General features: G+C 34.3%; 1 protein-coding gene across 8 annotated transcripts in view; it reads right to left on the reverse strand.

Annotated features, from left to right (window-relative positions):
• The window catches only part of PDE1A (phosphodiesterase 1A), a 328,273-nt gene that overhangs the window by 43,578 nt on the left and 257,721 nt on the right, over window positions 1-26,974 (reverse strand). For all 8 annotated transcript variants that reach the window (XM_011285382.4, XM_011285381.4, XM_011285385.4 and 5 more), the window contains 7 exons: window positions 25,714-25,780; window positions 22,511-22,627; window positions 21,507-21,647; window positions 13,565-13,665; window positions 6,250-6,375; window positions 2,633-2,734; window positions 1,850-1,970 (listed from right to left, as the gene is read on the reverse strand). In XM_011285382.4, coding sequence (XP_011283684.1) covers window positions 1,850-1,970; window positions 2,633-2,734; window positions 6,250-6,375; window positions 13,565-13,665; window positions 21,507-21,647; window positions 22,511-22,627; window positions 25,714-25,780 — 775 coding nt within the window. The remainder of the gene's footprint in view (window positions 1-1,849; window positions 1,971-2,632; window positions 2,735-6,249; window positions 6,376-13,564; window positions 13,666-21,506; window positions 21,648-22,510; window positions 22,628-25,713; window positions 25,781-26,974) is intronic.

The following is a 26,974-nucleotide window of genomic DNA, read 5'->3' on the forward strand; positions in this document are numbered from 1 at the left end:
TTGTCAAATGTGTTAAAACATAAATTATGCCTAAAATTCCTTACCCTTTTGTTATATGTAGAGTCCATAATGACAACTCCTCTTTTACTTATGATTTGTGTTTTTTTTCTCTTTTTCTTTTTTAAAGACATTTTTTAAGTTTATTTATTTATTTTCAGAGAGAAAGCAAGTGGGAGAGGGGCAGAGAGAAAGAATCCCAAGCAGACTCCCGCTGTCAGCTCAGATCCCGATGCAGGGCTTGAACTCACAAACCACGAGATCATGACTTGAGCTGAAACCAAGAGTCAGACGCTTAACCAACTCTGAGCTACCAGGCACCCATGTTTTTTTCTCTTTTTAAACTTGCTAACAATCTTATTATTTTTTCTGAGAACAAACTGCTTTCCTTGTTAATTTTTGTTGTTTTTGTTTTGTTTCATTAATTTCTGCTTTTATATTTTTACTTCCTTCCATCAACTTATTTTGGTTTTATTTCCCTAACTTCTTCAAATCATTGATACAAGTACTGTTATTCTTTTCTAATGTGAGCATTTAGAGCTATACAATTTCCTCTAAGCATTGCTTCAGCTGCATTCCACAGAACTTCACATATTGTGGTTTAATGATCATTTAAAATACTTAAAAATTGTGTCTCAACTTGAGCAAAGTCATTTTATCTCTTCATGTTTCTGTTCTTTCATTTATAATATGAGAAAATTGTTCTTAAAAATCTCTAAGTTCTCTTTAGATTTACCATTTTCTGACTAGTGTTTGGTTGAATACATGAAATTGTAATTTTTAATTGGCCATAACACACAGTTCTAGAACTGGATAAGTTTTAACATTTGTGTGTGTGTGTGTGTGTGTGTGTGTGTGTGTGTGTGTTTACCACAAAATGTATTAAAAATATTTTAAGACTATTTTTAGTATGAAAATACTTAAATTTGGAAGATGCTACTGAGTAACTTTCTCTAGGACCATGCTATGCTATTTCAAAGTGAAACCATATAGCATATTCATTGACAATGGGAAACAGAAAACAGAGTCATCCAAATATAGTAATGTATTTGGTCTTTATGTCTTCAAAATAGGTATAATGTCAATTGGCCCTTTCTTACTGTATTCTTTATAATTAAAACTGTAACTTTCTTGAGTTATTTGAATCATTGTAACAAATTGTCAGACCTGAGGAGGGTCATGGGAATCCTGAATTTATAACCAGTGGTCAGAAGGGCTGGTGTCCTGGGGCCCCACTTGATGTTGGCATCTGAACTAGAGCCACTCTTACGGAAGACTGAGCCTTCACCTTGTGGGGTCTGATGCTAACTCTGGGCGGTTAGCATCACGATTGTATTGTGGTACCTCAGGTCGGAGTGGACTATTTTAAAAAAAGTATACTTGTGGTAGAGACCACTGGCCATTCCCCATGGCTAGGCTTGTTTTTTCATATAATAATCCACTTTTTACAAAGCACACATCCATCTAACGCAAAATTGTATTTCTCAGTCTTCCTTGCAACTATGCATATATGACTAAGTTATAACCAACAAGATGACGCAGCAGTGCTGTATTTTCTCCCCTTTCCCATTTAATGATGAAAGATATTTGATGTTTCTACTCTAACATTTTACCTCTTAACAGCAGACAACAATACTAATTTGTTTGTTTCTTTCTTTCCTAAGAGTGGCATCTGAGATCCAAGATTTAACTCTCTTTAAAATATATAGTATACTACGTAGGATTAGGAAATACATTTATCTGAAAGATAAATAGTAAGTCACAAGCCCTGAATTTGGAACAAAAAAAGGTGCATGTCAATATGCATAGTTACTATTTCCAAAAACATGTGCACATAGTGTGAAAGAGGCACCTGTAGGAAAAACTCCTCCATTAGGGCCATGGTCCACCGGTGGTGCAGCTGCCAGGATTTGGCTGGGTGGCTGATGTCTGCTGCATGGAGAATCAGGGACATCGTTTTGGCTTTGTCAATCCTGTCAAATCAAGGACATGTTCAAATTATTAGGGCAAAGTAACCAGTTATAGTCTTTTTTAAAAAAATATTTACTTTTTATTTTTTGAAAAAATTTTCAATATTTATGTATTTGAGAGAGAGAGAGGGAGAGAGAGAGACAGAGAGAGAGAGAGAGAGAGAGAGAGAGAGAGAGAGAGAGAGAGAGAGAATACACGCAAGGGAGGGGCAGAGAGAGAGGGAAACACAGAATCTGAAACAGGCTCCAGACTCTGAGCTGTCAGAACAGACCCCAACGCAAGGCTTGAACTTTGGAACGGCGAGATCATTATGTGAGCTGAAGTTGGACACGTAACCAGCTGAGCCACCCAGGCGTCCCTAATTTTTATTTTTATTTTACAGAGAGATCATAAGCGGGGGGGGGGGGGGGGAGGGGGGAGGGCAGCAGGACAGAGAGAGAGAGAGAGAGAGAGAGAGAGAGAGAGAGAGAATCTTAAGCAGGCTCCACACTCAACGTGTAGCCTGATGCAGGGCTAAATTCCACCACCCTGAGATCATGACCTGAGCCAAAACCAAGAGTCAGACACTTAACAGATTGAGCCACCCAGGTGCCCCAATATCAATTACAGTCTTTTCTGAATCTAAGCCCACCAAACTTTAACATTATGAAAGAAAATAACCTACCCTTCAGGCTGCTGCAAACTGTTTCTTATATTTTTAATTTGCTGGAAGTGACCTGACATGTCTGTAGACAAAACCATTTCAATCACTAGGTTCCGAAGATCCCTGTGGAGTCATCAAAAGAAGAAAGGTTTATTTGGCCCTTGATGATTCTCAAGTAAAACATTTCTTCAAATATTACTACTTAAATTTTATTTTTCTTAATGTATATGAGCAAAAATATGCTACTTTTTAAATATAAAAGAGCTCGCAAACTTTGACTTTACTTCATCCTTTAACTCTAATGGCTTTAGGAAGTTCCCAGGAGAGCGATCTGTGAATGATGCTGTTTAACAACTCTCCTGCTTTCCCCACCCACACGTACAACCCTCCCCTACTCATAATTCCTAAATATTGTTTTTATTTCTGAAAGTATCCTGACAAATCTAAAAAAATACTTTTATTTTACTTATTTTTTAAATTTTATTTATTTATTTTGAGGAGGGGGTGGGGCAGAGAAAGGGAAGAGAATCCCAAGCAGGCTCCAGGCCCAGCCCAGTGCAAAGCCCAATGCAGGGCCAGATTACAACTAATTGAGATTGTGACCTGAGCCAAAATCAAGAGTTGGCCACTTAACTGACTGAGCCACCCCTGTGTTTCCCAAAATTAATTTTAAATGCAGTATTTGCTATTATTAAAACAACCACTATTTATTCAGGTAAGTCCTGAATAAGTAGTGTCCTAAGTAGTGTCCTAGTGTCCTAGTAGTGTCCTAAGTAGTGTCCCAAGTAGTGTCCTAGGTGCTTTTATATAGGGGGTATTATTATTTCACACCAGAGGAGATTGGGGTTTTCCCAGTCACATAGGTAGCTGGTACATGGCAGAGATAAGATTCAACACCAAGAGTTCCTGCTCCTAAAGCTTACACTTAGACCACTTCACTGTGCCAACCTATCATCATAAGAACCCCAGAGAAGTCAAGATGCTAACGTGAGTGCAATTCTCTGTTTAAGCTTTTGGGACCCTGACACTACAACATATTGTAGACGCAGCTATTGAAAGTTTGATCAAATTTAAATCTGAGCTATAAATACAGTGACCATATCACAAAACCTATGCATGAATAACTCATTCTCACAGTAAGTTGGAAATAAGTTACCACAGGAAAGGCTTCATTGCTCAGTATAGATAGGTAGAAAAGTCACTTATACTGGAAATCATATTTTATTTTCATTCTGTGGCATGGCCACTGGAGTAAGCTAAATAAAAGGTGTGTGGTAAACTTGCATTATAATCTTGTGTCAAAGATATTTTACTTAAAGGTGGTATGACTGGATGTTTTTTTTTTTAACCAAAGCATATTAGAGGTACTTGCTGAAAATTATGGGTCCTTAATTAAATTGCATTTTTCAGATGGGCACTGTGAGAAATCACTACGCCGATTACTGTTAATGATATTGAATAGCCTGCTTAGCATACTTGCTCCTAAATATTAAAGGAAACTAAAGATAATGAAATTATTTTTAATACATTTTTTTTCTCTGGAATTATGAAGAGACCCATATTACAATAGCAGCTGAACCAAAATATTCATTTTAACTAAGAAAAAATGAGATGAATGTTTTATGAAATCTTAAAATTTAGTACATTTTAGTTTGTAAGTGATTAGTAAGTGCTAGATATTATCAGTAATCAGCTAATAATGTATCAGTAAACTAGGCAAAATAGTGCACAAGGGAATGTTACTTTATGAATCTTCCTTACCGAATTTTTAAATTATTTCATTTATGGTTACTAAAGTTAAATTAAGAAATAAATAGGTATGCAAACCAAAAACCTACACGTTTTTTAAAAAGCTATCTATATTTTAATTTGTGGTAAAATATTATCAATTTTATACTAGCAAATATATTTTTTGTAGCTTTTAGAAACAGTGTTGTATCTATTAAATTCTACAATCTGTATGATATTATAGTATTAAAACAATTCTGTAAAACCATTCAATTAGGATGATTCTGAGAAGTTACTATACAGAAATTTATAAAATATTATAGGAATAAATTATTAGAATACTAAAGATGCTAAAGAACAAAAATGTAATAGGAAAAAAATTACATTGAAATTGCAACAGAATCAACTTTGGGAAGGAAAAAGATTAATTTAAAGGAATAACAGTAAAAATTAATAATATAAATGTTACTTCTGGGAGTAATAATCACTGATAAAAATTAAATTAATACTCTAAATGAGTACTCTCCAAAAGAGAGTACATTTCTTGGACCTTAGCAAATACCTCCAAACTTATCTCCCTACTCCTATGTATACCCTTCTATTCTCCACATAGCCCACCAGTGGTAGCTTTAAAATCCCTTCACAATTAGATGGTGGCCTTCTTAGCTGGAAACACAACTGAGCTATTGTTTCCTGCAGAATAAAATGAAAGGCCCAAACTGGGTTCCCAAATTTCTCCCCCCCCCCATCAGATCTGCTTCCAAGGTTGCAAAAGCGAGCCCATGTTTTATACAGCTTCAAAAGTGGCCTTGAAAAACCAGAAAGCTTGAGTATTTGGAAAAGTAACCATCAGAAATTAGGGCTTGTTTTAAAAACCATTCGTTCTTTAATTAACTAATTCATTCATTCATTCATTCATTCATTCATTCATTCATTCATTCATTTTGAGGCAGCTCTTCATCCCAAAGCATTTCTTTGAACATTTCTTTTTTAAATTGATTTAAAGAATTTTACCTTGATTTTAAAGAAAAAAATAAAAAACCTGTGATATTTAAATGGGAACCTTTTCAGCTCACTAACTTTTAACAAAATCTTTGTTAAAGATAAGGCTTTTAAAAAAATAAGTAGGTCTCACTGAATAGTAGGGACATACAGACATATTTGCACTAAATATCTCGATGTTTGTCAGAAATTCATACTTAACCGGACACCCTTTATCTTTATTTGCTAAATCCAGCAGCCTTAGAGTCAAATGAAGGTGTTGATGATGACCAAAGGTAGAAGAAGGAGGAAAAGTTACTCTGAGCAGTAGGGGTACATCTTGTTATCTCCTCCTACATGGCAACAAGTATCACCAATCCATGAATGTCTTTTGTTGTTGTTGTTGTTTGTTTATCTTAAGCAGATGGATGCCCTGAAGAAAAGGTAAGATTTCCCTCTGCATCTGGGTCATTTTACTATATTATGTTTGTAATTTTTTCCTTCAAACAATGAATTTTTTTTTAAAAAAAAGCTAAACTCCACATATAGAAAAATAATATAGGAAGGAATCCATATTACACTACAATTTTGAATTTATTTAGGACCACATATTGGTATAATTAAGCAGAGCTCCATTCAAGAGAGTACATAATTACTCTCTGGAAGTATTTGTTGTGTGGTATGTGGTCTTATGGGTTGGCAATGATGCAAACAGATGTTGAATTAGCCTGGAAAATAGTTAACTTCCACTAGCAGAGACTGGCTCCTGGAAGTCTTCTAGGTACTAATCCTTCTTAGAGTCATCTAGTCAAAGGGAATTTTTATAACATGAATAAAAGATTGATTTTCATCCATTTTCTTCACTTTAAATCACATCACTTAACTGTTTCCTGAAATTAAATTTTCTCCAGGCTTCCTCTGAAACTCACCTCCAGTCATCTTTGGATAAATTTATCAAAACATTCATTTCTTCTTCTTGCATAAGCCGATAAGCTGCACTCACATGGTGATTCTCAAGGACTGAGCGATCATTATATAAAAGGGCAACATCTGACCTGAGAATTAAAAACAAAATGTAAAGTACAGGATTCTTTAAATTTCATGAGTGTTGAATAAGAATACTCAAGTCACAAGATATCTAGCTCATCAGTAAAAATTCTCTAATTCAACATCCAAATTGATGAAAGTAATTTAATTGTATGATAACTTAAAAAAATAAATCTTATTTTTTTAGAGCAGTTATAGATTGACAGAAAAATTTAGCAGAAGGTACAGAGATTTGCAATATACCCCTTCAGCTCAAACATGTGTAACACCCTCCCCCCATTATTAACAGCCCCCACCAGAGTGGTACATTTGTTATAACTGATAGGTCTACATTGAGCATTGTTATTAACAAAGTCCATAGTTTACATTAGTATTCACTCTTGGTGTTGCACATTCTGTGACTTTGGACAAATGTACAATGACATGCATCCACACTTATGACATTATACAGAGTATTTTCACTGCCATAGAAATCCTCTCTGCTTTGTCTGTTCTTCCCTCCCATGCCCATAACCCCTGGCAATCACTAATCTTATTGTCTCCATAGTTTTGCCTTTTCCTAATGTCATATATTTAAAATCATATAGTATGTAGCCTTTTTTAGACTGGCTTCTTGCACTTAGCATTATGCGTATAAGATTCCTCCATGTCTTTTCATAACTCAATTCTTTTGAAAACTGAATAATATTCTATTGTCTGGATCTATCAAAATTTATCCTTTCACCTATTCTATCCTCAAGGATATCTCAGTTGCTTCCAAGTTTGGGCCATTATGGATAAACCTACTATAAATTCCTTGTTCAGGTTGTGTGGACATAATTTTTCAACTCCTTTGGGTAAATATGAAAGAGTGTAATTGCTGGCTTGAATGGTAAGAATATGTTTAGTTTTGTAAGAAACTGCCAAAGGGTCTTCCTAAGTGGCTGTACCATTTTGCGTTCCCACTAGCAATGCATGAGAGTTCCAGTTGCTCCACATCCTCACCAACAATTGGTGTCATCAGTGTTCCAGATTATAGCCACTCTAATAGATGTGTAGTGATAGCTCATTGTTTTAATTTGCATTTCCCTGATGCCGTACAATGTGGAGCCCCTTTTTATATGCTAATTTACATCTGTATATCTTCTTTGGTGAGGCATCTGTTAAGGCACATTTTTAAGTCAGGTCATTTATTATTGTAGAGTTTAAAGAGTTCTTGTATTTTGCATGACAGTATCTTATCAGATGTATCTTTTGCAAATAATTTCTCCCACTTCGTGGATGGTCTCTTAATTATCTTGATATTGTCTTTTCCAGAGCATAAGGTTTTAATTTTAATGAATTCCAGATTATTAATCATTTCTTTCATGAATTTTGCCTTTAGTGTTGTACTTAAAAAGTCACTGCCACATCCAAGATCATCTAGGTTTTCTCTCATGTTAACTTCTAAGAGTTTTATATTTTGCATTTTACATTTAGGTCTATCACCCATTTTGAGTTATTGTGAGGCGAAGATCTCTGTCCAGATTTTTTTTTTTTTTTGCATGTTCAGTAGTTTCAGATCCATTTGTTGAACAGACTATCTTTGGGTTATTGCACTGCCTTTACTCCTTTATCAAAGATGAGTTGACTATATTTATGTGTGTGTATTTCTGGGCTCTTTCTTCTGTTCCATTGATCTATTTGTCTATTCTTTTACCATTACCACACTATCTTGACTACTGTAGCTTTGTAGTGAGTCTTGAAGTTAGATAGTGTCAATTCTCCAACGTTGTTCTTCTCCCTCAGTAACGTATTGGCTATTCTGGTTCTTTTGCTTTTCCATATAAACTTTAACTCTGTTTGTCAATATTCACAAAATAACTTTCTGGGAGTTTGGTATTGCATTGAATCTGTAGATCAAATTGAGAAGAACTGACATCTTGACAATACTGAATTTTCCTACCGTGAACATGGAATATCTCTCCATTGATTTAGTTCTTCTTTGAATTCTGTCATCAGGTTTTATGGTTGTCCTGGTATATATCTTATCCATATTTTGTTAGATTTACACCTAAGTATTTCATTTGTTTGGAATTTCAATTTTTTGATGTTAATATAAATGATATTGTGATTTTAATTTCAAATTCCACTTGTTCATTGCTGGTATACAGGAAAATAGCTGAATTTTGTGTGTTAACCCTATATCCTGCAAAGTTTCTATAATTGCTTGTTAGTTCTATAAGTTTTTTCATCAATTCTTTTGGATTTTCTATATAAACTATCATGTCACTTGTGAACAAAGACAGTTTTATGCCATCTTTCCCAATCTCTATACCTTTTGTTTCCTTTTCTTATCTTATTGCATTAAGTAGGACTTCCACTGTGATATTAAAAAAAAAAAAAAAAGTAGTGAGAAGGAACATCCTTGCCTTGTTCCTGATCTTAGTGGAAAAACTTCAAGTTTCTCACTGTGAAGTGTGCTATTAGTTGTCAAGTTTTTGTAGACATTCTTCATCAAGTTGAGGAAAGTCTCCTATATTCCTAGTTTACTGAGCATTTTTATCATGAATGGTGTTGGATTTTGTCAAATGCCTTTTCTGCATCTTGATATCATCATGTGTTTTTGTTCTTTAGCATGTTGATATGATGATTACCTTAACTGATTTTTGAATGTTAAGCTTGGGACTAAATCCCACTTGGTTATAGTGTTTCGTTTCCTTTTAATTATCATAGTTTGAATATATTATGCCTTTTCCTTTAAATTTGTAATCCAGATACCTGTGATTTAATTTAGATATGCCAAACAAAGGGAAAAAAATTACTTGACATCTTCATTCAATCTGAATGAATCAACCCTCTGTTGATGAATCAACCCATTCCAGATAGTTGATTACCCACTATTTCCTATTAGCTTGGACTAAAATTACTTTGGGTGGGGGATGGAGGATGGAGGGGATAATATAAATCATTTGGTCTATTTATGATTCTAGCTTTTTTTTCTCCCATATAATGTTGCAATTCAATTTGAATATTTTGATCCCATAGCATTAAATTAACTGAGAAAATCATTTTTTAAACAAAATGTATGTTTCACCACCAATTTATAATGAACATTTTAAAATAATGAATTCATCAAGGGAAGTTTTCTTTTGTTTTTCACCTGTCCATATTTTCACATCATTTTATCATGTCACTTGATCAAATAAACTATTTCAAGTTGCATTGTTGAAGTTAGTATTCTAGCACAAAGTTTGAAATATTCCAAGCATTCTCACATCTGTAAAATGGAGCTCTGGTTGCTTATTCCTCTATCTTCTTAGGTTGCCAGATCATTTTGCAAGTGTGGAATGGAAGCAGAACCACTATGTTCAATGAATTAAAATGGTAAATCCATGTATATAAGTTGGCAAGTTGGAAGTAGGCAGCAAAAATAGCAAAAGGAAAGTCAATCTAAAACCTGTACAACTTTGCCTCCACTTTCCCCAATGCCCAGATTCTTCATTTTTCATTCCTTCTGGTAGGGATATACTTTTGTCTTACTAAGCCTCACTAAGACTTACTGTTTGTTTTAGGCTTTTCAGTCAGTAGTACTGATTATAGCACTCACCACTGAATGTTTACCAAAAAAAAAAAAAAAATAGGTGAGGATACATAAAAGAAAGAACTAAAGAAACCTGGTTTTTGTTGTAAGCTACCTATTCGAGATTTGTATCTAATAATCTACCAGATAAACCAAGCTTAATTATTAATCCAGCATAGGGAAAATGACCTATTAAGAAGAACAATTACATATCTTCTGTTTCTAGACTATCATAGAAGTAGAAAAACATATGTAATTAGCTAATAGTACATAACTTCAAAATAGTTTTAATTTCAACCATGGCCTAAAAATTCCTTAACCGATAATCATAACTCAATATACAGAAAAGTACACCTGCAATCCTTATTTAAAAGATAATTAAATATATGTTTCCAATCTCTAGAATTTCACTCAGATTATGGGAAAAACTGACTTGTAAATCTCATATCATTTGTGTCATATGGCCTCAAATCTAGCTATGACAGTGTTATTACATGATATAGCTCCAAGTAATACTGTCTTCTACTTTCAGCATTAAGCAAAAATGTATTTTTGAACCAGATTTAATTGTAAGAAACTATTATGATTTTGTCTCATAAATCAACAGGATTTTGAGAATACAGCACTGTCTTAATGTTTGAGATGGTCTTTGACTGCTAAGAAAAGAACAACTCTAAGCAACATTCAGTATCCATAGTAACATGTAGCTCAGTATTTTCACAAAAAAATTATTTTTATTTATTTACACTTTCAAGGATTTCATGTATTTTAATGTGTGTATTGAACTCAAATTTAGCACTGCACTATGTTCTAAATTATTTTTCACTTTTCATTACCCAGTATAGAGTTTTCCAAATTAGAAAAGCATTTTAAATTCAAGTAAAAATGAATAATATAAAATACAATAGAATTATTGATATTAGTAACATAAGACCTTATTTTTTCTTGGACATAATATAAAGGCAATAGAGTTTTAAAAGCACACTATATTGTTAGATTTGTGGTCATTACAACTTTTTATTCATAGAATTTTCAAGTTCTTGTATAATTAATCCTTTAAATTGATCCTGATAGGCAATTTATAACAAAATAAACAAAATACTAGACCTTTTCTCTCCTTTATATACAATTTCTTAATGTAAAATTGGGGGGAAAAAGAATTTTTCCTCCTCCCTCTCCTCTTCCTTTACTCTTTTTCTTCTTCTCCTTCCCGTCTTCCTTCTCTTCCACCACCTCCTTCTTTTTCTCCATTTCCTTATCCTTCTCTGTAGTCCAAAGTATAAGTAAGTTAGGACTCTTCCTCCAGTTGTAAATGGATGGTAAAGGAGAAAGCTAGAAGAGACAGCCTGACACTGCTGCTGGAGAAAGCCAGTCCATTGCCTTCACTTTTCAAAGTAGAAATAAGAAGTGTTCATTGGTAACAAATTTCTTGCTCCTTTTCTCCTAAAACTATTGCCCTATACAGGGCTCAGTTCAGTAATGAGCTATCTTTAATTAAAATCTCACTCATTATGGATTCAGGGGATGTGGAAGAGTCTTTGACAAGAAAAAATGATCTGCACAGTTTACCTTTGCTCTGATGTTCAGCACAAAAATGGAACAACTCTCTCCACTCTGCAAATGTGTAGGTTATTAACACCCCCTTCCACATGACCTGACCTCAATGTCTCTTTTTTCCCTTCTTGTTCTGCCAATCTTAGGGCCTCTGGGTTTACACAGAATGCCTTCTTCAATATTTCACTGTATTTCAACTCTCCCTCTGTCTCCATCAAGGGACCACGTTTTCTAAGCCCATCCCATTTCAGGCTATAGAAGACTGGAACTATCATGCATCTGCCTCTGGCCATGGGATCAGAGTTGTAGGAAGAGGCTAGATTGAGAGTATCCCTCTTCTCAGCTTCTGAATTCTGCTACTGCCATCAGCTGACTATGTGTACATAGATAGATCATTTCACCTCTTGAGGTTTTTTTTTTCTCTGCTTAGGTTGTGAGACTTTGACCAGATGATTCATAATGTGGCTTTCTGTCACTAAGTCACTTGAGGCACTCAAAATGTCTAATATTTCAATAAAATGTTCCTATGCTCCCCACATTGAAAAATAATTTCCTATAGCTGCAAAATCAGGTGTTAACAATATTGCTATTAAAAAACAAATGAATAGACCACACAAAAACCTGCACATAAATGTTTATAGCCTCTTTATTTATAACCTTTATTCAAAAATTTGGAAGTAACCAAGATATCTGTCAATTGGTGAATAAGGAGAGAACCTTTGCCACATGCATACAGTGTAATGTTTGTTGTTCACCAGTGAAAAGAAATGAGCAATATATAGCACAAAGACTACGCCAGAATATGTACTATGGACTTTTAGTGAATAATAATTACAAATAATATTTCATTAATTACAAATGTACCATACTGATGCAAGATGTTAACAATAGGGGAAGCTGTAGGGTGGGGAAAGAGTACATGGAAACTATGTACTTTTCAGTTTTTCTGAGAATCTAAAGCTGCTCTAAGAAATAAAGTCTATTAATTTAAAAAATGAAAAAGTAAAAAATAAATTTAATTTTCCCTCAACAAGAATAGACAGGTCTACAGTAGTTCCAGAGAAACATCAGTCTGTCAATGTACATCTCCATCTCAAGCATATTTGACTAGTAAAAGACAGAGAAATTTCAGGATCCAATGTATCGAAAGCGAATTGGATCATGATGGGTCCTAGACACGTTCTGCCTCCCAGGCACTGAGATCTCTGTGCAACCAAAAGAGCAGAGAGCACCTTTCTGTTACGAACTGAATTATTTCCCTCCCAAATCCTTATGTTGATGTACTCACCCTTTGTACCTTAGAATGGGACTGTATATGGAGATAGGCTTTTAAAGAGGTAATTAAAGTTAAATGAGGTCATAAGGGTGAGGCCTAACCAATATGGCGGTATTTTTCTTATAGGAAGAGAAAGAGATACCAGGAATGTGTACCCACAGAAAAAAAGCCATGTGAAAACAGTGAAAGAGCAGCCATCTGCAAGCCAACGAGAGGGGTTTCAGCAGAAACCAAACCTGCTGACATTTCTTGGACTTCTAGACTCCAAAACTGTGAGAAAATTTCTGTTATTTAAACCACTCAATCTGTGATTTTGTGATGATAAATATATCTCCACTCTGGTATTTTGATTCTAATAACTGCCATTATTACCATCACTAAAAAATATCATTTTCTAATTATTTTAAGCTTAGAACTTCATGCTAACCTGGAAATACAGTTTCCTTGATTTTTTTTCAGAAGTACAATTTTATTACTTTCAAGTACATAATGATACTAAACTGATGCCTTAAACAATATGTTGTAAGATTTGTCTCAGTGAGCAGATGTCTGACTTATGTGATAGTTCAGAATATTAATTCTTGGCAGAAAGAAGTTGTATGACACATTTTTACATTCTCTAAAACGCTAAATATGTCACCAAATATTTGTACAATTTTCTTGATAAATAATAATCATTTGTTAGCTTAAGGAATTTTGCTAAAATCTATTAAAACTATTCTTATTAGACATATTCACTGTTATTTTTAAATTTTCTTAAAAATAAGTAATATGTGGAAAATAAATTTCAAGTTTTAATTAAAAGTTAATACTTTATATAACTTACCTAGTCTGAATGTGAAAGTTGTTTGTGGTTCCTGTATGCTCATAATCATGAATGGCAGCAGCAAAGACCATTGCTAAAATTTCCAGTTCAGTGAGCCAGTGCTAGTAAATTAAAGAAAGATACCATGGTGTTTAGAAAGCAGAGCCATCTTGTATTCCTACAAAAGAGATTTTTCAGTGCATCCAGTATAAGTAGTTGTATAAATATATTAAATTATTTTTATTGATCTTAAAATACTTTTTTCCCTTATTTCACATACATTAATTGCATAATGGATGCTTCATGAAGTCAATGATTGTTTCATGGCTTGTAAATTCAAAAAGAGACACTATAATGTTCCTTGCTAATCAGAAAAGGAGTAATTTTCTATGATTTAAAAGGTGAACCCTCACTGGGTTTTTGAATTCAAAGGGGTTTGTTGCTAATTAAAATTAGCAATTTGGGTTCTCATGAAATCAATTATAGTTTAGTGATTTCTTTTAGTTTAGTAATTTTTAACATATAGCCCATATATCATTGAAATGTTTTTAGCTCAACTTTTGTAGAAGACTCTTCTATCAGGAAATTTCCTAAGAGTTGAAAATATTCACTTTTCTCATTAGAGAAACTGAACTTTGTTTTTATATTTAAAAATCTGGAAGCGTTTCTAAGAATTTACTAAATTTGCTCTTCATAGCACACATACTCTTGACTGTGCATATAAGTTAGTAATAAAAGAGAGAATAAATGTTTCATATAAAATCCAGACCACCTGCTTCAATATACATTGATCGTTCTGTTATCCATTGGATGGTTTAACAAATTTCTCTGCTATTATAAGCCTACTTTGGTAATTTGATAGTTTATTCATCACTGACATTTAACATAACAGTTTTACTCCTCTATTATGGTAATCACATGTGACCACTTAAACTGAAAATAAATATAATTAAATAAAATTAAGCTCATTTTCCCAGTCACAGAAACCAAATTTTAGCTGCTTCATAGTCACATGTAGCAAGTAGTTACCAGATGGAACAGTGCAGTGTTCCTATCATCACAGACAGTTCTATTGGATAGAACCACCAGTAGGTGGTACTTGATGGTAGTAATGGAGGATCCAAATGATATGGAGCTTGCTCTTAGTAGTCTCATTCCATATACTTGAAACAATTAAATTGTACAAAGCAACAGAAAAATATAATGTAAACTACATGCATACTTGATAAAAGATCACAGTTTGAAGTACAATCAAAGAGCAGACTGAATGTCTATTTGATGGCAGTGATCTTGAAAGAAGGATGGACAAAGATTAGTATCTAAATGCAGTGTTAGGAACAGAGAGATTCTAAATAGAGCAAATGCAGAATGAGAGTGTAGAGGCTGATATGAAAGTCGAATTGCCAATTGTGTTGGAAAGTCAAGTGGAATGAGAATGGAAAGAGAGTGCAGCTTATGGGAAGAGTTGATAGACTACTTTGATTAGAGCTGATGAATTTGGATTTTGTATAAGATGCAAGAGGGAGCCATTGTAGGTCCATGACTCAGGAATGAGAGGTGACAACTGTTGAATTTCATAATTGACAAAGGCATCATCTTATTAATCTTTGCTCCCCTTCACATAACCTATCATGGTAATTGGCACATAGTAGGAACTTAATATTTGTCTGTTGACTTGAATTTCACCAGTTTTGTATTAGGAGGAGGTAGTAAGGAATGGTTGAAAGAGATTGTGGAATCAGACAATTTCTGGTTTTAAATCTTTGTCGATCATTAGGCAAACAAGTTATTTACCCTCTCAGCCAGAGCTCTCATGAAAATAGAATTAGTGATCATTCCCTGTGGAATTTTAAAAGAAGTTTTAAGTTAATGTATTCGCTGTGCTTTTTCACAAATCTTGTCATATAGTAAAATACAGAACAGATGCCATTTTCCTGAACTTATTACCTTAAATGCACTGTAGAAGGCATTGAGTCTGGGAAACAATAGTGAGCTAACATATCTTTAGTGATTGCAATTCAAGAATAAATAGTCTCACAGCTGGATGACTGAAGCAGAAATGATTTTCAGAACCAAAGGGAGTTGATATAGCTAGCTATTCTGTGTTTATGGGTGCATTTAATTGTGAGTCATTAAAAGGAAGAATGGGCTGTATTATAAACTGAAGTAAGACTGAGCCTCCAATGTCCCCAGCGAGACTGTGGAATTAAACACCATGAAATGAATAGCAAACAACTAAAGTTAAACCAGTTCTTGAGCCCCCAGAAACCCATTGTTTTATAAAAAAAATTATTCCTAGAAAAAAAGTCACCTGTTTTCTTCAGTATTTCCTATTCATTATATTTAAGATTTATATATTTAACTGTGATTTTTAAAAAGTAACATTCAATATCTATAATAACATAGAATATGAAGTTGCAATTATACAAAAATACAATTAGGGCAGCAGAGATAAATTTTAATTATAGATTATCTCATAAGTATTTAAAATTATTATCTTCCTAGCTGTCAAAATTGATTATGCTTATTTCCTGTTTTTAGTCTCATTATTCTCTGCTTCCCATAAATAGTACTTCTTCCATGAATCTCTCTTATTTATTGCCACATTATAGCCCTAATAAATAATTTTAAATTATAAAATGGTTTGGAAAGAGAGAAATGCTGAACCCTCACACTCAATTTAAAAGCACATCTATTCTGCATTAGCTAAAGTAGAATTTGGGGCTGATTTTTTAGCTCCTTGGTTGTTAATTCATTTTACACTGGTGCCAAATGAGAATTCTAACTCAGAAAATGAATGCTTAAATTCATAGACTTTGTAAATGATGCACGAGGACACGCCAGAGAGAATGAGACTGAATCCTATCACTCTTCCCAACTAGCATAGTGATCCATACGTAACCTATACTCTTCTGATTCCTCACGGACAGGCATAAAGGGTAAAAATGATGAGTCATGAGCAGTGCAGACACTGTGCTTCATCTAAACTACAGTTTGCACTTTGCATAGAGGAATGCTCAGGGAGACTAACTCTAAAAATGAGAAGTCCTCAAATTACATCATAGGGAGATACTGACCGCTATCAACAGTTCGCACAGCGATGACAGAAAGAAAGAAGAAACTAACATTAACTGGACATTTTAGTTATATGGTCTCTAATTTGTATAACAATCCTATTTTCCATTTATGAGGTAGTATTTTTACCTTCATCTGGCAGCAAACAAAGCTGAATCCTAAAGAATTGAATCAACCTGCCAAAGGCCACATAGCTATCAAGTGGAAGAGCAGGAATTCACCCCCAAATCTGATTTCAAAGTTTCTGTTCCTTCCAGGGATCAAAATATTCCTTCCATGGATGACAACAGCATTTGTTACTTGAGGGAGGTAATATGCAGAACACATTCTTCTAAGGTTTCAAAAGCAGAATTTCTAGATAATTTAACTGGGTATATTGATGGGTAGAAGCTAATAAAGCTCTAAGACTTATGATGTAAATTTTCATACCTCAATTTTTCAGTGTGTGTGTGTGTGTGTGTATGTGTAAGGTTGGGAGAATTTCAGGTTAGAAAATCACATTGACCTATTAGTTCCTGGTGTGTCTAAAAGAGCATAATTAATAACTCTTTTAGTTAAATTATTGGGTTGGGTACTTTTTCTCTATCCCTTTGAATAGGATGACATAGTTTGCTATAACTTACCCAGTATAGAAAGTGAGTGTTATAATAATATTAATACATAATACACATAAAGTAATATATAATAAAAATAAGTTAATAATTGTTATTGACGTGAGAGTGTGTGTTAATACCCATTATGTGTCAGGAACTAGGTTAGGTGCTTTACATATATGATATCAATGACCCTTCACTGGTGGTCAGTATTATTAACCACATATTAATGACAAGAAAACCAAGGTAGAGAGCGAGTGAGCTAGGGTCATGGTAGAGCAGGATTTCACACCTATGTCTGATTGCCTTGAAAGCCTGTACCCTTTCCACTCTTCCAAACATTGCTGTCTGGGAAGCCATTTGTAAAAACAGAATTCCCACACAGTTTGTAGAACACAGACAGAGTGGTACATTTTCTGTAGACTGATTGGAGAACAACTGAGTCATTCCAGAGTGTGGGGGTCTATTTCTGGGTGTGGTCAGTAGACTGAAACTGCCAAAGGAAATAGATCTCACATCATCTTTCTTTCTTTTACTCTTCATGTTAGAACACAGTGCCAGGAGCCCTTAAATACAAGTGTTCCTTTCAAGACCTCGGATAATTTGAAATTCAATGAGATATTTGAAGGTGGCTTGGTAGCACTTGGTGAAGGAATTTGCTCTTTAGCAAATGGATTGAGCTACCACACACCACTGTCACCTTGGCAAAGAACTACAAGTTAACTAAGTGATAAAGGATAGAAAGAGACAGAGGCTGTACCGACATCCAATCTCTCTGCAGTGTCTATTCCCAAGCCAAGAGTATCCCATCTGACATTAACAAACGAAAGGACACCGGCTTCATCACAATCCCCTTCAGGCACTGGCCCTTAGAACACTTTGCAGGTGACAGGCTGTGTGAGTCACCTGACAATTTGGGGCTGCCACTGGAGTGCTCCATAAATGCCACACAGATAAGACTGTCCTGAAACAGCAGGACATCAACTAAAATACTGAAGTCAGTGACTTCAGTAACTTTCCCAAAGCTATAATAAAGCTGGCAGTGAAATCTAGTTTTGGCAACACTGTCAATAAATTCGTAATTCATTTTGCCTTTCCTCTTAGCATCTATCATAAAATTTCTCATTACTCTCTGTAGTTTAAATGTATCTTCCTGATCTTGGACAACAGTTACAATCTTCCACAAGGCTGTTTTTGTAATGGCCAAACTAATGGATGATTAAAGAGCCCACTAACACATTTTTGCTGAAGGATGAATAAATCAGAAACAAGTTCCTCCAACAAAACCTGCTAAAGTAGAGTGAAGTTATGTTTATGACTGGTAAGTTACGGTCCTCTCAAAGAGTGACTATGTGATCTTCACTAATGTCAACTTCTAGGAGTCCTGCCGGACTGGACCAGCTTTGTCCAGTATTCTGGAGAAGTTGGAATGGCTTGGTATAGCCAGGAAAAAGTCCTCCTCACAATTCCGAGGAAAAAGTTCCATTGTGGATTTGAATGTCTCTATTTACCAATAATACAGCATCCTTCATTTCTTCAAACAGAGATTTCATTTCAGAACAGAGATTCTGAGGCTAAAATAGGAGACTTTTATTTAGCTCCCTTTACACTGATAGCGAAAATAAAATGTACTTAAGCAGAAACATTTTTAAATGATGAAATTTTGGTTACCTCCCAGCATAAAATGGCATATATCTTCTCACTGCATGTCATAATCAAAGTAGATATTTTATTAGACTGAAGGCTTTACTTTTCCATTCTATTAAGTTCTGAAAAAACTGAATCACTTCAGTTTCCATTTCAGGGTACCACTTACATGTTATGTTTTTGAGTTAACTTTTTCAAAGCCACAGAACTCAGGAAAGAGGAAATGCCACACTTGAAAACCATCTGGCTATCAGATTCAAGACCAAGGCCTTAGAAAGGAAACAGTAAGCAGCTCTAACCAGGAAGGTAGTGAAGCAACTTTTTCAAGTAGAACAGCATTTGCAGCTGTCAGGAGGCAAAGAGTTCAAAAAACAGCTGTGATGATGAAGTCTTATTAGAACCAAAGGAACTTTAAAAGAATTTGCGTGTGTGTGTGTGTGTGCGTGTGTGAGTGCACATACTAGAAACAGTTATAAAGAAGGTTACATATGCTACTTTTTAAAAGCTTATAATATTTTAAAACTCTTTCTTTGAATGCTTTATTTTCTACTTATTATTGTTAACTTCTACTCCATCCCTTTCCATGCCAAATCAGACTCCTAGAAAGAAGAGTGAGTAAACTTCAACCCAGGACCAAGCAAGTCCAGACATGGCTGCATTTGATCTCAGCCAATGGGCATGTTTATACCTTAAGTCTGTGATGCCCATACCTATACCTTACAACAGGAAAACCCAAGGTATGAGGTTGACAATACATGTAAGTTCAGCCTTCAATAAGGTCATGAGAAAGTCATGCTACTATATCAGTTAAGGTTTTTGAGATTTCTGCCTCACCCAAATAGGATTTAACTCCAAAGCAGGATATATTACTTTGCAATATTGTTGTAGAATGCATATTTCTCTTGAATTGGTAGTAATATTCCAAGAAATTCCTTTATGAAAAGCCCAGCTAAGGGGTGCCTGGGTGGCTCAGTTGATTAAGCATCCAACTCTTAATCTCAGCTCAGGTCATGATCTCACGGTTTGTAAGTTCGAGCCCTGCCTCAGGCTCTGCACTGACAGTGTGGAGCTTGCTTGGGATTCTGTCTCTTTCTCTCTCTCTCTGCTCCTCCCTCCCCCTTGCTACATAAATAAATAAATAAATAAATAAATAAATAAATAAATAAATACCTAAAAATTAAAAAAAAGACAGCTGAGCTCCAACCATTAGCCATTATCAACTGCCAGCCAGTGACTGAGCCACCATGGATGTCTTTCCCAGTGATGTCCTTAGATATCTTCAGCCATACTTGCTAGCTGATTGTAAGCCCATGAGAGACCACAGTGAGAACCTGCTAGTTGGGACCCTTCTAACTAGACCCTTGAGAGATATTGATAAATTGTTGTTTGAAGCCACTAAATTTTAGAGTAGTTTGTTTTAGAGCAACAGATAATTGAAACATGGCTTAGGAGTAGGATCTGAGCCCAAGGCATTGATAGATCTGTGATATTTTGGAGGAAAAGAAAGATGAAAAAGTGGAGTAGACAATTTCTTCAGTCATCATATGAGACACTATTGGATGAATCACAGCAAGTGGATGGTATATATAGTAAGCAACATACTATAGTTTCTTAGGAAAAAATAAAATTATTATTAGAATTTCCTGTATATAATAAAATATAATAATTATGTAACTGTTATAAGTTTTCAATATCTTCAGCACAACATACTGTGGCCCTAGGGACTTTGCTTGGGACCAGGTTAGGAATAGTCTCTGGTGTGGAAAGATGAGGTATTGAGGATCTTTTGGCCCCAAAGAGCATTAGTTACATAGATCTGAGTGCCAATGACCCAAAAGAACAAGTGTGACTTCTGAAATCAAATAGGTAGGAAATGCATATTATGGGGTTTGGTGGAACATTCTACATACATGCATTTTATGGCACTGCTTCAGCATAGGCTGACACATAAGGAATCAAAAAGGTACTCACAGGGACTATATCCCTTTGAACCCATGTTAGTGTGGAATCTTTAGAAGAGTTATTCCTTCCTTTTCATTTCTGGGAGTCACCCTAAACTCTGATACATTTCAGAAATTCCAAGCAGTGCCAGAGTTCCTAACATGAACTCACTGTTGTCCCAGGATTGCACTGCTGGATTATTTATTTACTTATTCATTGATTCATTCAGATGCAAAGAAAAGGAAGGAGAATTTGGAAAAATTCACATAAATAATTTCCAAAATCCCTATTAAGATTTCATTATAATTAGCAATGCAAGTAAAAGAGAAAAATCCACTGAAGTCAGCTTGGGAGAACATGGTAATATGAGGGAAGAGAACTGTAACTAGCTTTTATCCCAAAGACTTTTTATCTAGGTCACTTTTTTGGGTTGATTCCTATGGGAAAACAATTTATAAACAAAATGTTCTAGAGTCCAAATTTTGGCAAATTTGCAGTATATTTACATTTGCCTCTGGGTATCTTTTTATCATTGAATTAAAATATTTTTTTGGATAATGTATATTATGAATAACTCACTAACCCTAAAAAATACAAAAGATTACTTCTTATAATACTTTTATGGGTATTAGAGGGACAATGGCAAAATGGAGAAAAGGAATTTGATGTTACAAACTAACAACCTTCAGTTAAGAAAGCTTTCTTACCATGATACCTGTATGAAGCATTATGTAATGCACAGTTTGAGTGACATCAGCTGCATGAATCAAATTGTGATAAGGATTTTTGTACTTGCTGTAACCAACTTCTAAAGCTTCTGCAAAGCAAATTAGGCAAGAAACAGGAATCTGCGAAAAGTAATAATTATGATTATATTTTGATAAAATAGTAGCACTAAGTCAACATAAGCACAACAATGTTCGGGATGGAACACAATTGTGAGTCAGATGTGGGCAGGAGTTTTTTTGCAGTTAAATGTAGGCTGTTCCGAAAAATGATTTCATTAACCTGTTAGCTTTCAATCCTAAGATTATAAACCCATGTGTTTAACTAAGAGAGATGAATTAACAATATCACCCATATTGTGGTCTTTAAATGTTTATATCTTCCAGAGTCAAGACAGAAGGCTAGTTCTTAAAAGGATAAAATTCCCAGTTACAATTGAAGTCTGTTTTTTCTATCCGTAGTACAAAGGATTAAAATAAATGACCTCCCAGTACCCTCTAGCTCTAAAAATGCCATGATTCCATTGGAAATGCTGAAGGGTACAAGTTTCAGAGTGCTCAGAAATCTGTATCAAATCTGTTGCTTAAATGGCTCTAAATGAGGTTAATTAGAAGCCCTTTCATCTCAGTTTAAGAAAAGCTGCCAATAAAGATTCATTCTGTGTTTGTGAAACATAGAAGAGCATCTTTTTTTTTTTAAGAAAACATAGCTCACAGTCTCTACATGACTATTCTGGGAGTAATTCAGGGGGATGTTGGTATCTTGTTGGAATGATGCTACAATGGCCTCATGACATCCATGTGGATACATGTCAGTGAGTCATGGAAAATGGATATATCGTGTGGTAAACTCATCCCCTAGTTCTGTGACCTGCTAATTAGAAACATTAACCAATGCATTGATTAATGACTCAATGTTCTGCTTTTTCATTCTTATTCAGATAACCAATTCTAAGAGCATTTCACTTTTGTCCCATGTTTCTGACCTTGAAACGATTGATAAGATCATATCTGGTAAACAGTTCATAAATCATAAACTTCAGGCTGTGCTCTCCACTTGCTTCATTTAAGGCAAATACATCAAAAGACCATTTATCAACATCCTGTAAAAAAAGAAGAGGAAATACTTTAAAATGGCAATATTATATAGTTCTATTTCTCTCTATGAAAAGATCAAGCGTTGTAGATTCAGCAGGTTACATTTCAATTTAGAACATCTGACTATATTTTGCAGAGTTTGATATGACAGGGCCACTTAGCATCCATGGGTTCACAAAAGTGAGGCCACAATGTGTAATGTAGTGTTAAGATTTTCCTTAATCCTTTAATCCCAAAGTTATCAAACTTGATGTAATAAACCTGTTAACACTATAATACTAACCTTATCCTCAATCTCTCTTCAAATTCATACCATAAGTCACTTTCTCAGAGTGGGCTTCATTTTCAGGTAGAATTACGGGTTATGTGGTGATGTCAATGGGGAGATGGGGGAAAGTAGCCCCAACTTCTCTTTCCCATCCACCACCTTCTACACGGCTTGAAATTACACCCTAAGAGTTAGTACTTTGGTTTAAAGCTTTGATATTTTATGTCTTCCTTTAAGATGCAAACACCCTAGAAAGGTAGAGTATATACAACCTTGTTACTCACTGTACCCTTGACCGATTCATTTACACTTTCCTCCAAGGACAGATGAAAAGGAAAAAGAAGTGGGTCTTTTGACTGACATGAAGGAAGAGGAGAGTAAATTGCAGCAGTTCAGGAGATTCTTTAGGGAAGTGGTCAGGCTTATAGGCAAATACATACATACCCTTGGAAAAAAACCACTGCCAGTGGGAGAGAAAGCCAAACTGTTACAGCTACCTCCTGATGTTTGCTTTGGGTAATTGCAGGATGAATACTTGCAGAGGTGTTCACAAAATGGACTTGTAACAAGTGACATTAAGTCCTATATACTAAGAAGGTTTTAATGTAAATTTGGAGCTCCAATACTAAACAAATCACTGAAATTTTAAAAATTTAAAGAAATACAACAGTCAGCTCTGATTATTAGAAACTATTAGCAAAGTGTGGGTTTACATACACACAACAGGTTTACTATTGAATAGTAAGCAGGCAACCTTAAAGCTAGGTATTAATTTTGAATTTGGGATGGCATTGTTTAGAACTTTGTTCATTTAACACATTTTTACAGAGGCCAATTATCGGTATTATAACATGATGAAACCTGAGAATCTGATAAAAAGTATTCAGTCTCTTTTAAAAATACTGCTTTTGAAAATAGTAATAACAGCTTCCAATGGTAATTTTAATCATTTGAAAACACCAATGAAATATTTTTGTTTTATTTGCTTGCATGCTTTTGTTAAATTCCTCACATTTGGCCCTGATTTGATCCCCAAACACTTGCTTTATCTGTTTGTAAATTTAGAATCGCTAAAAGTTGTCTTAGAAGGCATTTTGCCATCGTAAAGCTCAAATGAGGCCAACAAATCTTTTATCAAATTCCAAAGCTAACACAGAAGAATTAGTTCAGATTGTTAGGAAGCTGCTATTTATAGTTCCTGCTAGGGGTTTCCCACTGAGTAAAAGGTTAGTTCTCTACTTTGGGGGATTTTTATCAACAATGATAATTTACATTTATAAACTACTGCAGATGCTTGATTAAGAACAAACAAGACAAGAAGGTATCTCAGGAAATAAGAACTATTTAACAAAAATATTCTTTACTGGTGGCTATTTCCTTCTGCAACCTGTTAGTTTATATATTTTTTCTATACTGAACTTTAGAAAAATGTTTACTTTCTCTCATACTAAAACATTGTGTTGGTTTCTAAGTAAAGGTTATTAAAATAAGAAAAATAAAAATAAGTAACATTCTTGCCCACATTTGAGTAAATAAAAATCTCACAAGATCTAAGGAGTAATTAATATCCTACAATGTGACATTTCAGTTATATACTCCTTTATTATAGCTTTAGAAACATAAACACAGGGGCCCCTGGGTGGCTCAGTCAGTTAAGCAGCCGAGGGTGGCTCAGTCAGTTAAGCAGCCGAGCTCAGCTCAGGTTGTGATCTCACGGTTTGTGAGTTCAAGCCCCATGTTGGGCTCTGTGCTGACAGCACAGAACCTGCAGCCTGCTTCAGATTCTGTGTCTCCCTCTCTCTCTGCCCCTTTCCCACTCATGCTGTCTCTCTCTCTCTCTCTCAAAAATTAATAAACATTAAAAAAAGAAACATAAACATAAAAAAGTGCCCAAGAAAAACTATCCTTTTAAGTTAATAAGATGAAAGTCTAATATGGAACAGAGAAAAAAAAAAACAAATGCAAAGGGTACCCTTAAAAATAAATTAACAAAAGAAAACAATATAAATTGAAACTAGAAAAAGAGTTTAATAAATCACAAATAAAGCAAATCAGGATATTCTGTTGCCAGTGTCCTTTAAATTCTTGGGTGATACAGGAAAACAACCATGAAACTATCAGAGGAGACAAAGTTGAATGTCTCTACCCAAATTCAACAATAGAAAGAAATAAGAGATATTGAATAATAAGCCTACAAACTGCCTCTAGAAATAGGAACAGTGCTCACATGGGCACACACAGTGGAGACAAGTGAATCCAAAACTTTTACCACTTCAGAGTTTTGACTCTAGTTATTTCTAACATATTTAATACTGCAATGGGGCCTCAACCACAGGAAAAGCAGAGATGATAGAGACAAATTTCTTTTGTTTTCTTTCTTAATTTTATCTTTTTATATTTTCTCAGAACTAAAATTCCAAACAAATTTCTTTCATGTAAGTTTTGTCCTGAAATATTTTTTTTTAATGCATGCAACTTTTCCATAGTATATACATAACAAGATATGTATATTCTGACAAGTCCTGGTGCCATCTCAAAACTGAATTCAAGATCCACCTAAATAAAGCACAAAGAAGAAAAGAAAGCACATATGTGTGTGCACACACGTGCATATGCATTGATAGCTTGTTGGTGTCAATCAATCCTCATTTAAGTCTACAATGAGTCATGATTCAGAACACACGACATGTTGAAAATGGTTAAAATACTACTTATATACAAACATATAAGCTGCAGCAAAGACCTATTTTCATGTTCTCCCAACCATTTTAAGATTTGAAAAATGACTATTTGAAAAAGTTAAAATAATTAAAATCATTTCACCTTTAATGTTATTATGACAGCTTCTGGATATGCCAAACCAACCATGTGATAGGACTTTCTGTACATCCTGAAAGAGAAAAATAAGTGTATATATAAAACTCGTTTACTCAAAGTTTTCAGCTATTTTTTAAGAGATGAAGGAAAAGATTACTTTTGACTTTTTCAACTTTCATTTTTAGGGACAAGCTCCCTTTGTGGTAATGATGACAACTATGGTCACCATTTATTGAGCATCTACAATGTGGAATATGCTCAAATGAATTTGTGCACAACCACCCTACAAAGTCAGTATGATTGACATCTTGCCTGTAACTTCATCTTATTGCCTGTCCTTTGTATATGCAACAAAGCATTCTGGCGTGTCATCATATTAATGACAGAAGGGTATTCTTGTTTTGTGTTCATTTGTGTGGCAAAATTTTCAATCTAGAAGCTGAAATGTCATTAAAATTATTGCCTTTATGTATTCCTTTCTTCTTTGTTTTTTATAAAATGTAAATTATAAATTATAAGAGACAATACATAGTATCATCAGAATTTATACAGCTTTTGTATTTTTAAGCTAATAACATTGGGGCAGACCATATTGACAAAAATTGCTTAAGTCTGTTCAAATTGTCATTTAATAAAATTTAAGAAAAATTATGCAGAAAGAACAAATTTATTTCTATTTTGATAGCATCAATAAAATGTTTTTATTAATCAGTAAGTTGTTGGATTTTTTCCATCTTCTAATGGGCAACCAAAATGATATAAACCAAATATATGAAATGCCTCCACTGGTTCATGTGAGAATAGGATCAGTGTGATACCCCAATGTGTAGAAATAACAATAGGCTTCAATTCAGAACTGGAAGATACATGGTTCATCCACAAAGTCCTGGGAAGAAAGAATTTAACTATTAATCATTTCCCTTTTTATATTATTAGTGCATAAGAAAGCACTTTATAGACTATATTGTTGTAACTTCTCCCAAAATTCCTGAATAAAATAATTATTTAATTATTATATCATTAGTTAAACAAGGGAGGTCAACATAAGAATAGTCACTTGGAAGTTTTGCAGCTTTAATAAAACCACTACAGAAGATGTTAACCTTTTTGATTCAATATACCTTCTATTAAAAATCTGTAAGATGTATTACTTAATTTCTATGTAAAACCTATCTTTTCATAAAATAATAAATGCTAAAAATTCATGGTTCCTTTTTTAATCTTGACTTCTTGGAAGCTCAGAATTAAAATACTGCATTTGCATATA

This window comes from Felis catus, chromosome C1, assembly GCF_018350175.1.
Source record: "Felis catus isolate Fca126 chromosome C1, F.catus_Fca126_mat1.0, whole genome shotgun sequence".
Classification (NCBI taxonomy): domain Eukaryota; kingdom Metazoa; phylum Chordata; class Mammalia; order Carnivora; family Felidae; genus Felis; species Felis catus.